The sequence below is a fragment of the Lonchura striata genome, chromosome 3 (assembly GCF_046129695.1).
Source record: "Lonchura striata isolate bLonStr1 chromosome 3, bLonStr1.mat, whole genome shotgun sequence".
NCBI classification, from domain to species: domain Eukaryota; kingdom Metazoa; phylum Chordata; class Aves; order Passeriformes; family Estrildidae; genus Lonchura; species Lonchura striata.
This window is the reverse complement of record NC_134605.1, coordinates 42,742,707-42,757,864: the sequence shown is the minus strand read 5'-3', so window position 1 is coordinate 42,757,864 and position 15,158 is coordinate 42,742,707. Positions and strand designations below refer to the sequence as shown.

Here is a 15,158-nt window from a genome sequence, read left to right as displayed (position 1 = left end):
TTAGTATACCTCTATGTATCCTTTTATTTGGAAGAAATCCAGGTGTCTCATACTGCATCATGGAACCCAGATGATCAGCCACACAAATGAGTTCTTGCACATCAGGCTTATAGCTTTCAAAATTCTGAAATAACACATCTCTTACAGAGGAGAAAAACATGCATCAGACATAGCTTGGCTATAAAAATCCTGAAAAAGCACTTGGCAAACAAATCTGTGTTTTACAAATTAATACCATTTGTGTGAGAAACACTTAAACACAGGATAAAGAGCACTCATTCTTCCTCCAGTATACTAAACAGACATAGTATGTATGTTCAATACCTCAAATGAATTCAGTCTGACTGAATTCAGTGGCAGATCCCCCCAGTTAAAATAGGCTTAAAAAATATAAAAATTCTCACTTTATATGTGGCTGTAACCCTGGCTGCTCTTCATAATTTTCTATAAGAAAAGGAAGATTTTTGGCCCAGTGATCCTTGAAATTTCCAGGAAGATCTGTATCAGTATTATATTCTGTAAGAGGGGTATCCAAATGTGCATGCAAATATCTAGAATACTCTGGAGGAAAGAAATAAAATTAAATACTGTTTGCATAATCAGTTTACTTATGCCATTACACAAAAACAGTAACCAGGTTATATGCTTGTCAGTTAAATAACATTACTTATTTAAGTCATTATTTTTAGATAATATAATTTTTCTATTAGCCAATTTCCAAGAAGAAATAAGTCTTTTTCAACTAAGTATCACAACAACCTACATTTGTGTAGAAATGTATGTTCCATTTTTGGACCAAGCTTCTAACTCTATGACCAATAAGAATCAGTGTACTTCTTTCTTAACATACATAGTCAACAGTGCTCATGAGAATCTACAGTTTTTTCTAGAATCACTGTAAGCTTACACTTGAGTCCTTGAAGCATTTAAGAATATTCTTAAAAAAAAAAATAAATTCCAACTTACCTCTGAGATATTTCACTTTCAGATATTCTGGACTGGCCTTCTGTCCTGGTAAAGGATCATTTAACATAACTTTGGTCTGAGCTTTTATGCCTTCATAAAACTGTCCCATTGCAACATGGCTGAGACCCTTCATGTACTGGCACACTTCATTGTATGGTTCTAGCTGTAGACATCTCTAGGAGATTAAAGGAACAAAGCACCCAAAAATCAAGAGACAGGAAGAATATCCTCAAATAATCCAACCCGTCTGGCCAGAATAATGTGAAAAGATTTACTGATTATTAAAATCCACTTCCATCATAATTTTCTTTCAAATGCTGCTGAGCACTTAAACTACTAGCAAATGTAAGGAAATATATTTTCTTTTTTATCAAAGGGGAAAAAAACTGAAAACCCAAACCTTGCTGATGCAAATATGTCTTTGCATACTTTTCTCTAAAAAATATTAGCTTAATGTTAGCTGAATGAAATCAGACAAAATATACTCCTGACAATATTACAAATAATTTTGGGTTAATTATATAGATATATATATTTTTGTCTTCACTACTATTCATCTCTTCACTATTTCATGCATTAGTACATTTCTATGTTATTTAGCTATTTACTGTAGGTTAAACACACAGCAAATTCCTGTTTACGATTCAGAAATTAATGCTCCAATTCTTCCAGCAATTACATGTCTTTAGAAGAGCATCTCCATCTCAGAAGTTGAAGTACCTTTTCAACTACATCAGTATCTACAAACTTGGTTATAGAAGGTGAATATGTAATAATACACATAAAGTGTTCTCCTTGGGATAAGTACAGACTCATTTGGAAAAGCATCTTATTTCATTCCTTGTTTTAAGAATATGGGCATACAAATAACATCTGCCTTTTTTTGTTCTGTCTCCAAAATAAGGCAATTATTTAATGCCAGCAGAGGCAAGATTTTGGCAACATAAAAATTTTTGCAAGCACAATGAATCACAACATATGCTGAATTTTTAAGAAAATAGTCTAGAAAAATTAGACAAACATCGTAATTTATTTTCAGCTGAAAATTACAGACTAGTACATTTTACTTTCCATCCAATATGAAAAAACTTTAAAGTCAAAGTATTAGCAAGAACACAATTACCAGTTTAAAAAGAAAAATAAAACACTTCAGACAGAGCTTGGTTTTACAAACACATAAAACAGTTAAAGCAGTCACCTCAATTTTAGCCCAATTACATTTTTAATTACAAATTGTTAAGTTTTATCTTGTAAAACAGACTTCAGAAAAGAATACTTCTAGTTCAAATGCACACACACTCAGAATGAAAAACTTGGAAATATGTCCATTTTATTGCACCTGTTGAATACAAGACCTTGTTAAAACATTTAAATTTTGTGTTTATTTAGGGCCTGCTTACCTTAAAATTCTTTAGTGCTTCATCTAAGCTTCCATGATGATAAAGCATCATTCCTTTGAGCTGTAATGTCTGAACATGATTTTGATTCAGCAGTAAAGCCTTCTGGAAGCTCTCTGTTGCAGCATCGAAGTTGCCAAGCTCTCTAGGTGATTCCAGAATGTGTAAAGTGAAAAATACAGATGGCAAGAGTGACAAAAAAATTACTTGTTAAAGGTGATTTTAAGATGTCCAAAGGAGAGATCATTGAAGAGAAACAAAGTACTAAAGGAAAATTTCTATAGCAAAAACAGTCATTTTCAACTATTCTGGGATAGTAACAGAACAGCTGCACAGAGTTTGTTACTCCCAGAAATATGTACTCTGAAATACAATCCACAAGACCACAGATCTTCACAATCCTCAGCAGACATTAAAACTGTAAAAACACCTAAGGTATTTTTTTCAGAAACTAAAGTAAATAAAACTTCCACATAAAGAATTCTTGGAAAAATATATCTTTGAGAGGTCTTTTTAACTTTTAAGTACAAACATGTTCTTAAAAATTTACCAACTGCTTAAATGCTGAGAAAGACGAAAGCATATGGTGCTTGAAAACTGAAACTAACTAAAATTTTATGGACTGAAATTACTCCATGTGCAGGACAGCTGTACATGTAAGCAGACAGTAAAAACAGTCACAGAGAAACTGTCATGAGAAAGTTAAAACAGAAATAGTATACAATCTAGTTTATCACAGTTTTTAAATTCAGTAATTCAAACAAAAGCAACTCAAGAAAAAAACCAAGATTTACTAGTTTTAAATACATTTGCCAAAAAGATTTTTTAGCAGAATAGTGATAACCACAGCTCTTTAGTTTCAAATAAATTCTTGAACAACAAAGCCACTACCTTTGAACCATGATTTACCCAGATACAGTTCATGCTATATTAACACTTTCTATCATTTAAAATTCATTTAGCATACCTAAAACACATCTTACTAAAAACTGCCATTTAACTAACTATTGAGTCTGGCAGACTCAAAGAGATACCAGAGACTAAATTAAAAATACAAAGTAAACATACAAATTATTTATATTGAACATATCCTGACATAGCTATATCAGCTACTGGAGCTACCAAATACCACGTTTGGTTCTGCACAACTTGGTAACAAATGTGTAAAACTTAAAAGTGCATTTTAAAGAACACAACCAGAAAAAATTACTTTAAAACTACTTCTGAACGTGAGTACCTGTAGGCTTGTCCCAGACTTTTATATGCATCTATGAAGTCTGCCTTCTGCTTCAGAGCTTCTTTGAAGGATTCAATGGCTTCCTACAGAAACGGAGCAACAGAAAAATTTGTAACTTACTACAGTCATTAAATTCCAGCATCCTCAGTAGTTACTAGCTATGGAATTTACCGTTGTATATCAAAAGCTTTGGAAGGAGCAAACAAGGCATGAATTTATTACAAAATCTATGGAGTAAAACGTATTACATAATAAATGAAATACCAAAACATTCTTTACAGTTCTGACAGATTTAGCTGAAATTCTTCTGTCTAATATGCAGTGGGAGTGAGCAATTCTTTTAGTATTTTAACAGAGTTCAGAGACTAAATCCCTTCAGAATTTGCTTTCAAAGCACAATCTGGTCCCAAAGGCAAAGCTGTCTATCCTTATAGTCTTCCTTCTTCATTCATAATACACCTCTTCAGTTTTGGAGTCCAAAAGACTCCTTCAAATCTGCACTCTGCCTTTAATTGTCCTATTGCATTCTTTGTTATTTCCTCAGCTGGGAGCATTCTCTTTAGGGATTACAGAGTAAGTGATCATCCTCACACAATAGCATATACTGTTGCTATTACGGCTATTGCTGTTGTAAGGAATACAGTGTAATAAAAACAAAAGCTAACAAAATAAGTATGAGGTTAAAGAAATATTCCTCTTCAAAGAATCTGATTAAGAACTCAGCTTTTCAAACTAGAGTGGCCACACAACTGAAATATTCAATACTGAGACTTAGAATTAAGGATGGAATAATCAACTACTTTATATTACTAAGAAATGTCCAAAAAGTATCTTGAAGTCTTCAGTGCAATAAATTAGATGCTGTAAGGAAATAATTACTGGTATCTTTAGTCAATTTAGAAATTATTATTTAGAGAAACCTATCAAATCTATTCTGAGCACTACAATGCATGCAAAAATACCCATTAAACAAAAATGTAGGACAATCACCTACAACTATGGGTAGGTTCATATCCTATAGATAAGTTTTAAAACCAAGATTATTATTCCCAAAAGCAGCGATTCAAACAAATCTCTTTTCACTCAAAAATGAACACATGTGGATATGTTCAACCCAAATCTTCAATTTTCAGCAAGCCTTATAAAACCTAACAGATGGCATGCATAGTTTTCCTTTAAAAGGCAGCCTGAATCTGAGTGAAGCGAAGGTGTACCCGGGGATGAAAAACCACTCAGTGACAATCTCTCTGAACATGAGTATTAGAGAGTGAAGATGCTTCTTTTGAGAAAAGAAACTGGGAGGAAGGAGGTGGTAGTGCAGAAATGTGTTGAAAATGTATCAGAAAGAAGAAAACTTTGCTTCTATTCTGCTAACTGAGACAGCATTTATTTTTGTCAGCTGTATTTTCACAGTCACTTTTTAGGGTCTCTGTTGCCTACAACAAAAATCAGAAATCCAGACTATTATATGCAAGTATCTCTTCTTACTGGAAGAAGATACACACAATAAAAGTTCAATGACAGTCTGATGTTCTCACAGTATACAGTGAGACTGTGGTAAAAAAATACCTGTTTGGATATTAAAAAGGTGAGGAAGTGGACTACAAAAAAAAAAATTAGAGATCAAAAAAGCAGTGCTTGCCTGTGAAAGACAGTGGGCTCAAACTCAGGAGTCCTGGGTTCCCTCCAGATTCTGCATACAACCCTTAATGTAGTCCAAGCTATTATCAGAAGTTAAAAAAAAAAAAAAAGACAGCTTCCCTTGTTGGACTCCAGGAATCACACCACTGCATCTTAATTTTTCAAACTGAGGATTTCAGAATACTTGTAAAATTACTCTCCACTGTGGAAAATAGCAGCAATACCTCTGAATACTTTACAAACAAGAGACAGGGGCAATATTACTACACCTAAAACAGAGAGAAGCTTTGAGTCAAAACATGGTGAAAACTTAAAGACATGGGATGATTTTTCTTTCCTGCCGATTTTAGAAACTGAAGGTGCAAGTATGTTCCCCCGAGTTAGGAATCAGCCTTCCAGAAACAATATATAAATGAAATAAGCATGCAGAAATGCAAGGCTCTTTCCTTGATTACTCTCTAGCTTGTTCAAGGAAGAGTTTAAAATTATTTTCTTTTTCATCCCTCTCCACTTCCCAAAACCTAGGAAATCTCCATTTCATTTTGAAATTTTTGAATATAATCATACAAGTATTAGCAGAGGTGCTAAATACAAATATATTTCAAAGCACTCCTTAAACATACCTGTTATTGCTGACCTAATAAGATTCAACAAGACCTGCAGTATTTACATATTATATAATGGAATCTTTTTATTTTGCTTGCACTCTTTTACCTTAAAAATCTTCCTTATGTGAGAGAAAATACATACATCAACACCAATTATATTTCTACTATTTTATGGAAATAACTTCAAATAAAGGGTATTGTTCTATATAAACTATTGTTTAATATAGCTTTACCTTCAAAAGTCCTCTGTGAAAGAAGGTTAAGCCTTTATAAAGCATAGCTATAGGCTGATTTTTGTTCAGTTCCAGAGAGCGCTGAAAATCTTCATGGGCTGTTGCATAATCCTATAATAAAGAAGATTACAGATGACACAGAAAATACCACACAAATGAAGTGGAATATGTACTTTTATTTCCATAAAAATAAACTTCAGAGTTTTGTTTAATATATGAAGTCAGTCTCAGGGCTAAGCAGCAATGATTATCAACTACCAATCAGAACATCAAAAAATGCACAATACACTTCCATTTTGTACAGGATTTGTTGTATAAAGCATGGTAAAGTAAATAGAAAAATAGCTGGAAGCAAACAGTAAAATCAGAAGAATCAAGTAGGAAATCAGCTATCTAGTATTCACACAATCTTTGAAGATAAAGGTATTTGTTCTACATTAAAGCTTTAAGAACAACACAGATCACACAGCAAAATGTTGCTATTAGCATTTTTGAAGGGGTTTTTTGTTTACTGTGAGAAGTGTTTTTTCTTAAGTATATAGAAGACTTACTGCCTTGGCCGTAAGTATTTTCCTTTCTAGACCGGTGTTTATCAATACTAATTAAATGCAGCTGCAGGTTATAAATCAAGTTAATGTCTTTATCCACATCCTACTCCTCAAACACAATAGAATCTGAGGTGTGCATGCAAGGTGCTTGTCTTCTGATTCTCTGCATTAAACAGATTTGAAAATGAAATACTTAGAGAATATCTCTGAACTGTCAGCCAGCTACAGGAGAATGAGGGCTTTTGTTATTATATTGATTTGGGTTTTTTAACGAAATATGGACTAAGTTCTAGAACAAAAGTACAAATAGCACAGAAGTCAACAAAGTAATGACCAACATCCCAAACAACCAAAGCCAAAGAGAATCCCCAAAATCCACTAACCTCAGATATGAAGTAAAGGGTACCTCTGTGCCTGTAGAGTCTTGCTGATGGTTGTAGCTGAATAGCTTTGGTGAGATCTGATAATGCTTCACTGATTCGTCCTAGTGGGGACAATATCTAAGAGTACAAAACCAAAACACAGTTTAGAACAGACAGACTGAATAGACTTGTTTTAGAAGTATGAACATTCTTCTTTTCCATGTTCAGCTTTAACAGAGTAATTGTACTTGCAAGAATAGGCTGGAAAGTTCCACTATAAATTTTGGTAATTATGGCTTTTAAACCCTTATGAAAGAGTAAATCTGAAAGAATTTTTCTCAAAACTATCAGTGTACATGAACATCACCACATTCACAGAAACCCTGTATTCCAAACTAAAAACAAGTTGGTCAAAACAAAATACTCAATTTCAAGCCATTTCAACATATTCAAATGAAAATGTCATTAAAGTATTCTCCTAAGCCTTATTTGAGAAAAAACATTCCCCCAATGGAAAATGGTCCATTTCCAATTATTCAAATGCCTTTCACATTTTTAAATCAAGGTTCACAAATGTGCTAAGAGATCACAAAAAACATTAAAACTCTAAATATTATGGCATTATACAGCATGCTGACTTTAATATTTACACTTTCGGTTTGTCTACAAAGCTGCTTCTTAACATCCATTTTCTGTAATTTAGTTAGCAAAACAAAACTTGATTTTCAAAATAAAAATATATGTGGGTTGGAATGATTTTTAAATTACATGCACAAATATAAACCCAAAACATTTCATTTTTTAAAAATTTGGTATTTTAACAACTAGCATTCACAGCAGATTTACTAAGAAGGTGCAAACAGTAAGGTTCAAGTGATATTTTGATTAATTTTATTAAAAAAAACTTAAACACAAATGATCTTGTTATATAGTATGTCAAAAACTGAACACTTACACATAATACATGCCATTCCATTGGCTGGAGTAACTCTATATAGTCTAGGTCTTTTTTTAAAACTAAATATTCCACAAATTACACTGTTTGAGAGAAAATTAGTATATTTTAAAAGAAAGGCGAATAGAACACTAAGCTTTAGCCATTGAATCAGTTAATATATAACTAGAAACACTGTATAATTGCAAGTTCTCCAAAAGTCTGAGAAGACACAAAAAATGCTCACTTCTGCTCGCTGTTCAAATACTTCAGGATGACCTGGTTCTAGACTAATCACCCTACTAAGCTCAAACAGAGCAAGTTCAGCATTTTTCATATCCTGAAAAGGAGAAAAATAAACAAGGTGAACAACTGTGCATACTTAGACTAATATACTCTCAAGATGAAGGACAACTAGATTGGCTAAGTGTCTGAAAGTCTAACAGTTTATATTAAAAGCTCTTCACACCTTTGCTAAAAATATCAAGATGCATTATTCTGCAAATAGCTGGGTGAAAACACCTGCCTGCAACAAACAATGAAACTAAACTTTGTACACATCATCTTTGTGTTGTACCTCTAATAATTTATTGATATAACTCTGTGAATAAATATTAGATTTATAGCTCCAGAGGTACCTTACTTGGCAGCAAAGGTGGTTCAAGCTCCCACATGAACTTCTACACACAGGCGCACTCACACCCACCAATGTTGTCATTAGCACTGTCTGCAACTTCAGACAAGTAGTGGGGTGACACCAAAAGCATCCTGCCTATTGAAAATTTTAAACTGTCCTCAATGAAGTAGTTAATTAATAGGATGGAAGTACTTAATTCATTAGGAAAAAAAAATTTAAGTAATTAAACAGCACATTCTGTATTAGATTTCATGGATCTTCTTCTGTCTCAAAGCAAAGAAATTTTGTGCTTAGTATCACCTTTGTGTCTTGAAGGTGTCACTCAAAAACTTTTACAAATTGAAGCTGTATCAACACCTAGCTAAACTGAGAAAACAAACGTACGCTGAATGCTAAAAACAAGCAAATATGAGGGACCTCAAGCTCTTGTCAGCACCCCTAGATAATTAAACATTCTGTACAAAGAAATCTTTTAGGAAGTTATTCAATTGTTCATTCTTCTAGAACTCTAGCAACCATTCAACTACGATTCAACTGGCCACAAAGTCCTAGAAGGATCACAGTCTACTCATATATTTCTCTCTGCTCAAGAAGTTACTCGAGCAGTAAGTATTGCAAGCAAGTAATTTAATTTTGGGGTTTTTTTTAACACATTCAAAGTGGTATACCTATCAAGCATAAGCACTCAAAAAGCAATGCAAAATCCACTGTATTGGAATAGGATGTCCCCAGGCTGCAAGACTTTTTCATTTCCAAATGAAATACAGCTGCAATATGGAGATAAATTCAGTGGGACTTCATAAACCTATCTCTGAGAGGCAAGATAATGCCTGCTATTTTAATAGGCAACTCTTTCAAGAAGCTGTGGCTCACAGCCTTACTATCTACCGCTCACAACAGTGCCTAAAACCTTCTCCTTTGGCACACTTACGTCGTGCAGCTTTACTTCCACAGTCTCACGAAGCAAATGTATCCATGGCTTGAGCAGTACGATCTGCTAGATCCCTCTATGTTATACAGTGCACCAGCCAAGGGACAGACTCCTCATGGAAGCAGAACAGCACAAAGGCTTTGGGGCGTACTTAACATGTTCTAACCAGTCAAGTTATTCCTGTTACAGCCTTTCTTATAGTTCAAACACAAATAATTCAGTTGAGTATTAACTAAAAAAATTATCTACTCACATGTAGTCCTTTTTTTCCGTATGCTATCCCTCGTCCATAAATTGCACTAACCAGCTCTGGTTCTTCCTGTTAAACAAATAAAATATTAATCTGTGGCATGGGCTTTTGGTTTTTTCAATATATATTTAATTTTAGCTGATCTAAAGTACTAAGCAATGAACAATCACAGCTGCCAGGCAAATAAATTTATTGTATTACAGTCCATATTTTCGTATGCTCACAACTTCCAATTCAATTTAACAGAGAGCAGTTATCATGCCAGTGACCACCTACCAGAAGCTATTACCCAGTGTACATTAGAATACACAGTATTTATTAGAATATTCTGTTACCCAACCCCTTAGCTGCAACCTTACTGGTAATTATGTAATTTCTTCTGTCTCATGTCACTGAACTGATAAGAAACATACAATTTGGCCACTCAAAGCTTATTTTGTATGCAATATAAATTCAAGATTTAAAATTTGGGAGCAAGATATTGTGACATTCTAATGGAATCTATATTCAGACAGTAACTAAAACTCTTTTGGTACAGGTATTCTACCAAAATAGTTCTGTAAAATTCAAACCAACTTTCCTTGAGTTAGATTTAATTTTGTGACTTTCCTACTTGGGCACTTAGGGAGGATGCACCCTACATAGTAAATCTACTTCTTGTTTGATGTCATTTACTCCAACCACAGTTTCCCATACAAATTTCAAGATCTACACAGCAAAACTGTTTTGTCAACACAGCAATGCCTATACAGTCAAGTTTCCCTGAAAACCAGCCGGGAATCACAATCTTCACACCTGCAAGGAACACAGCTGTCCTACAAAAGTCTGTAGCACAGGCCTGGTCTTCTTTAACTGGGACATCTGCCAAGAAACAAGCTGTTTCCCAAGAAACAAACTCTACTGTGGACAAAACAACACAATTTGTGACACATCAGTGCTGGCAGCTAGCCAGACCCAGCTGATTCCAAGTTTATGCTTGGCTACATCAACAGTAGGTAACTTCCTACTTTTAACATCATGGCTAAGCAAAGCTGTTTTATTCAGTTAAATGTTTTAAAGCTCACTTTGTATGTATTTAGAATTGCCTTGTGGAAAACTGAGTGAACAATCATGATTACAACCTTTCAGGCATACCATAAGCATGATATTAAAGCATCCTTTACACTGAGATGTGGGCACTTTAGAAGTACTCTTATCACATAAACGCTTCTCCCAGTATCTTTCTACAGTTGGTGTATCTTGCTTGTCTTCACCTATATTAAGTTTCCTTCTGAATAAAGACAGGAAACAATACGTAAATCCAGTGGTTTTGGAAGCAGGATTTCTCGTTAGGATAAAAAAAAAAAATCCTCACACATTAAAACAAATCAAAGGTCAATATCACTAAAAACATATATCAACCAAATAAAAATAAAAGCAAACAAAACCCCAAATGTTCTTGTCCTCAGATAAATTCCCTGGAATAATTCCATTAAATTGCCACACTTCCACTCAATTTAAGAACAAACCATATGACACTTTAAAAAAAATACATGCTATTATTTGTAGTATTGCTTTCAGCTTGCATTTGTGTACTTTAAACAGTTCAAATGAAAAAGTATGTCCATGCTTCTAGATGTTCCAGGTTTTTAGCAATAAAAATGAAGTATTTTAAAATCATCTTTAGTTGAAGCTTATAAATTGTTTGGACTTATTTTGTTTTAAATGTGACTACCTCCTACTTAGCTGCAGAAGATTCTGAATTCTTTATTTTGGTCAGGAAAAACACCCATAATGTAAGTATTAGTTATGTTTTATTTATATATCAAACAAATCCAGTTCTTACAGTTGAAAAAGAATAAAGCCAGCATACAAAATAATTTATCATTGTGAAAGCAATGTGTTACTCGCCACTAGCAATAATTATCTCTGTCAGGACTTTTTTTCTCATATTACTGGCAACATGCCATCACCCAAAAAAGTCTACTTTAAAATATCTCATCCTACACAACAAGCAGACAATCTAAAAAACTTCAGCTCTGCAGAGGTCAGGTCTCTGAAAGCACGTGCTTTTTTGGTCAAAGTGCCATAAAACTTTATGCCTACAGATGAGAAAAATACTCACCAAATAACCAACATACTGATCACCCAGTTTTAACAGTATGCTTATGTTTGGATGGAAAAGAAAATGAATAAACAGTAGAATAATTACTCTTATTTAAAAATCCTTAATTTAATATTTGCTTTATCAAAAGCCATATGTGGCAATGGATATTTTTATAAAGTTATTTTCTGAAGTCCAAGCAGAAAACTTACCTGCAGCATTGTTGAAAAATGTCGTATAGCTTCATCATACAAGCCGTTGCCAATCAACACGTAAGCAATTGCTAACAAAACATTAAAAATGTAAATAAAACAAAAAAATCTGACTTTTTAAAAAGCATTAAATACTAACAAATTGTAAAATGTTTAAGTTCCTACATGGCAGTGAAGATTAAAATAATCAGAGGATTCCTAAATGGCCACTAAAATGACATTCCCTCAGCCATTACCTAGCAGTTATTAATTACTCAATTCATACTGTGCTCTTCAGAGCTGTTTTGGGGTTTTCTGATCTGCTTGTGGGGTTTTTCTCTCCTTTTTACAAGTTGTTCAGGAAAGGCCCCATGTTTGCTTCTCGAATACACAGGATCAGAAAAGGTACTATAATCCAAATAAAATAGTCCTGGATGCTTTCTCAATTCGAAGTGACCTGGCTATTACTGTTTTTGACAATTTGATTAAGGAACTTCCACTTGTTTGTGCACATATTGCTAAACTGTATTAGTTCACAATAACATTTTCCTTCATTTGAATTACCTAAAAATACCTCAACTAAACAGATTTCATTATTTATGAAATTGAAAATGAAAAACAACTGAGTCTTTACCTATGTTATAATTATGAAAAACTTTCGAGACCACAGCTATGAAAGTTAGAGAGAACTTCCCCCAGGCAGTTTGTTCAAACAGCTGGCAGTGGACTACAAGCAGATTTCACCTTTCCCCACTTAAAATGAAATTAGCAATGGGAGAGACACCTCTTCGCTTAATTATTCATTCAAACATGAGAAGAGACAAGCAATTTCAAGCAAAGGTATTAGTAATAGGACACAGACTCTTATCCTTCAGGCAGGCAAAGCCACATTGTTTTGGCAGTGCTGCTAAGCACAGTTCATTAAAAAAGGAAACTAGTTAAATGAAAGAGAAATAAGAAGTTCATTTAATCCAGAGCTTGTGTCATACTCAAAAACTTCTATTATGAAGAAGGAAATATTTGTGTGCAATATAAGCTTTCTCCTCAATACATAAAAAGCTTCACTTGGTGTGGAGTTGCGTTATTTGTATGTTTTATTATCCCTACATTATGTATTGGTTTATTCCTTTGTACCCCCGTGTGCAACTTGGTTTGTCCCCAGTTTTCCCGCCTTGTCCTCCCTTCCCGCCTCTCCAGTGGCTGTCCATCGCCCTGGAAGGGGCGCAGTCTTTCCCTTTACCCCCACCCCCCGGTGCCTTGTCTGTCACTCGGTGCCCCTTCCCATCCATCCAGAAGCTTCTACTCAGGGCACCGGGTGATTGGGCGAGGACCTGGGGCTCCCCCCATATCCTTCCCCCATTGGACTCCACCATATCCCCCCATCCCGGAGCCACTCCCTATCCCTATCCCCATCAGTCATCGGTTACCCCTCCCTTACAGTTTATAAGCCAGTGCAAGCACCTTGTGCTTGTTCCTGTTGGCTGGCACCATTCTAGGATATTTGGCCCCGTTGGGCTACAATAAACTCGGACTTAGCCCCCAGCAGGATCCGCTCTTCATTTACCACCGCGAGGCTTGCTAGCGCTGCCCGGAACCCACAAAGGCACTCTCCAAACCCCAGCTGGGAGCGGCGGAGGGTGCCTCAATCGCCCACTCTCGCCCCAGAGAAGAGCTAGCCGGGGCTGAGACAAAGGGAACCGGGGCGGGAGTGCGGCAACTTGGCACAAATACATAGTATTACCAAAAAAGGGAAAAAAATGGGAAGGGGAAGAACAGGATGAAGAGCTCTTGAATTTTCCTCATTTCACTCTTCTTCAAGACTATACAGTTATTAGTATCATCTTTAGGGTTCCAATCCCAGAACACAGAAAAGATGGAACATAAAATAAAGTCAACTCAACCATTCCAGTGTTAAGGAAAAATGTGGAGGGCGCAAGATCACCAAGATTTACATTGTCACTTGATTGTCTTGCTGTTAATGACTGTATTTAATTTCTACAAGACACTTTGCAAAAAGCCAAACTGAACTGTGAATTGTCTGTAAAACTTTGGCAAGTGGCTGACAGCTAGTAGCTGATACAGTACCAGCTTCTTTTTACATAGTATCTTTTTGATTTTTTAATCTTTAATAATACAAAACTACAAGTACTTCATTATTAAAAAAATCTAATGGTTAACAATGGCCCATTATCCAAAGTATTTCAGTCCCAACATTCCTTCAGAAGGTCTCATACATTCTGTGTTACTTCTCCTCAGAACAGTTAAAAGCAACATGCACAAACAAGAAGGACGAAACCAGGTTCCTCACACCACATCATCCTGGGACTAAAGTGGGTAGATAGCTGCCAGCCTACATGCCAAACATGAGGAAAGAGACCTTCCAGCATAGCATTCCAAGTCTACAGAACATATACTGAAAGTATCAGATATTTTAATCTGAATAGAAGTTTGGTATTTGCAGGATCTATCAACACAGCTAGGTAGTCTAGGAATATGAAAAAATATTAAGCCCCCAAATTTTCCTGGGTAAATTCATGAAGGCAGAAACTATGTCCAAAAAAACCTTCTCAATTATTTTAAGTTCATTAGAGGGGAATAAAATCTTCCTTTGCTCTTATACAAAAGATGGTCTGCTGCCTTCCTTGACACACATTCTCAACAATCTCTTTGCTTGCCTTGTAATAATACCTCTATTTGAGGAAGCAGTATAACTTCATTTTTGAGTCCCTTGATTAAAGTATTTCCTGTTCATTTATTTGAAATGGCCCCACTTTTTTGTGCTGAGTGTGCTTTGAAAAAACTTGAAGTAACAGCCTAGGACATAATTCAGAAAGTCTTCCTGCTGCATATAAGTTTTGATGGGAGGAGTGTGGAGACAGGAAACAGATCCAAGATCTATGCTTCATGGAGATCATATTGCATTGGTAACATTTTCTGGATGTTTGAACAGTTTTAGTCATCAATAATCACAGAAAAATGGAAACAGGAAGTAGCCAAGCATATTAAAAAGGACTTCATCAGAATTCTTTTTGAACATCTGCTTAAGCAGACATGGTGAAGAATTCTAGTGAAGAAAGTAGGAAAGGTTTTTAACAATTGAGATAAGTCTTTGCTTTATACAACCAGAGAAAACTTGCTGT

At 35.0% G+C, this 15,158-nt stretch overlaps 1 protein-coding gene across 2 annotated transcripts in view; it reads right to left on the bottom strand.

Annotated features, from left to right (window-relative positions):
* Positions 1-15,158, bottom strand: part of TTC13 (tetratricopeptide repeat domain 13) — a 39,666-nt gene that overhangs the window by 17,718 nt on the left and 6,790 nt on the right. For both annotated transcript variants that reach the window (XM_031504327.2, XM_077782104.1), the window contains 10 exons: positions 12,040-12,110; positions 9,748-9,813; positions 8,174-8,266; positions 7,014-7,130; positions 6,083-6,193; positions 3,601-3,683; positions 2,367-2,508; positions 967-1,141; positions 405-561; positions 10-140 (listed from right to left, as the gene is read on the bottom strand). In XM_031504327.2, the coding sequence (XP_031360187.1) occupies positions 10-140; positions 405-561; positions 967-1,141; positions 2,367-2,508; positions 3,601-3,683; positions 6,083-6,193; positions 7,014-7,130; positions 8,174-8,266; positions 9,748-9,813; positions 12,040-12,110 (1,146 nt within the window). The remainder of the gene's footprint in view (positions 1-9; positions 141-404; positions 562-966; positions 1,142-2,366; positions 2,509-3,600; positions 3,684-6,082; positions 6,194-7,013; positions 7,131-8,173; positions 8,267-9,747; positions 9,814-12,039; positions 12,111-15,158) is intronic.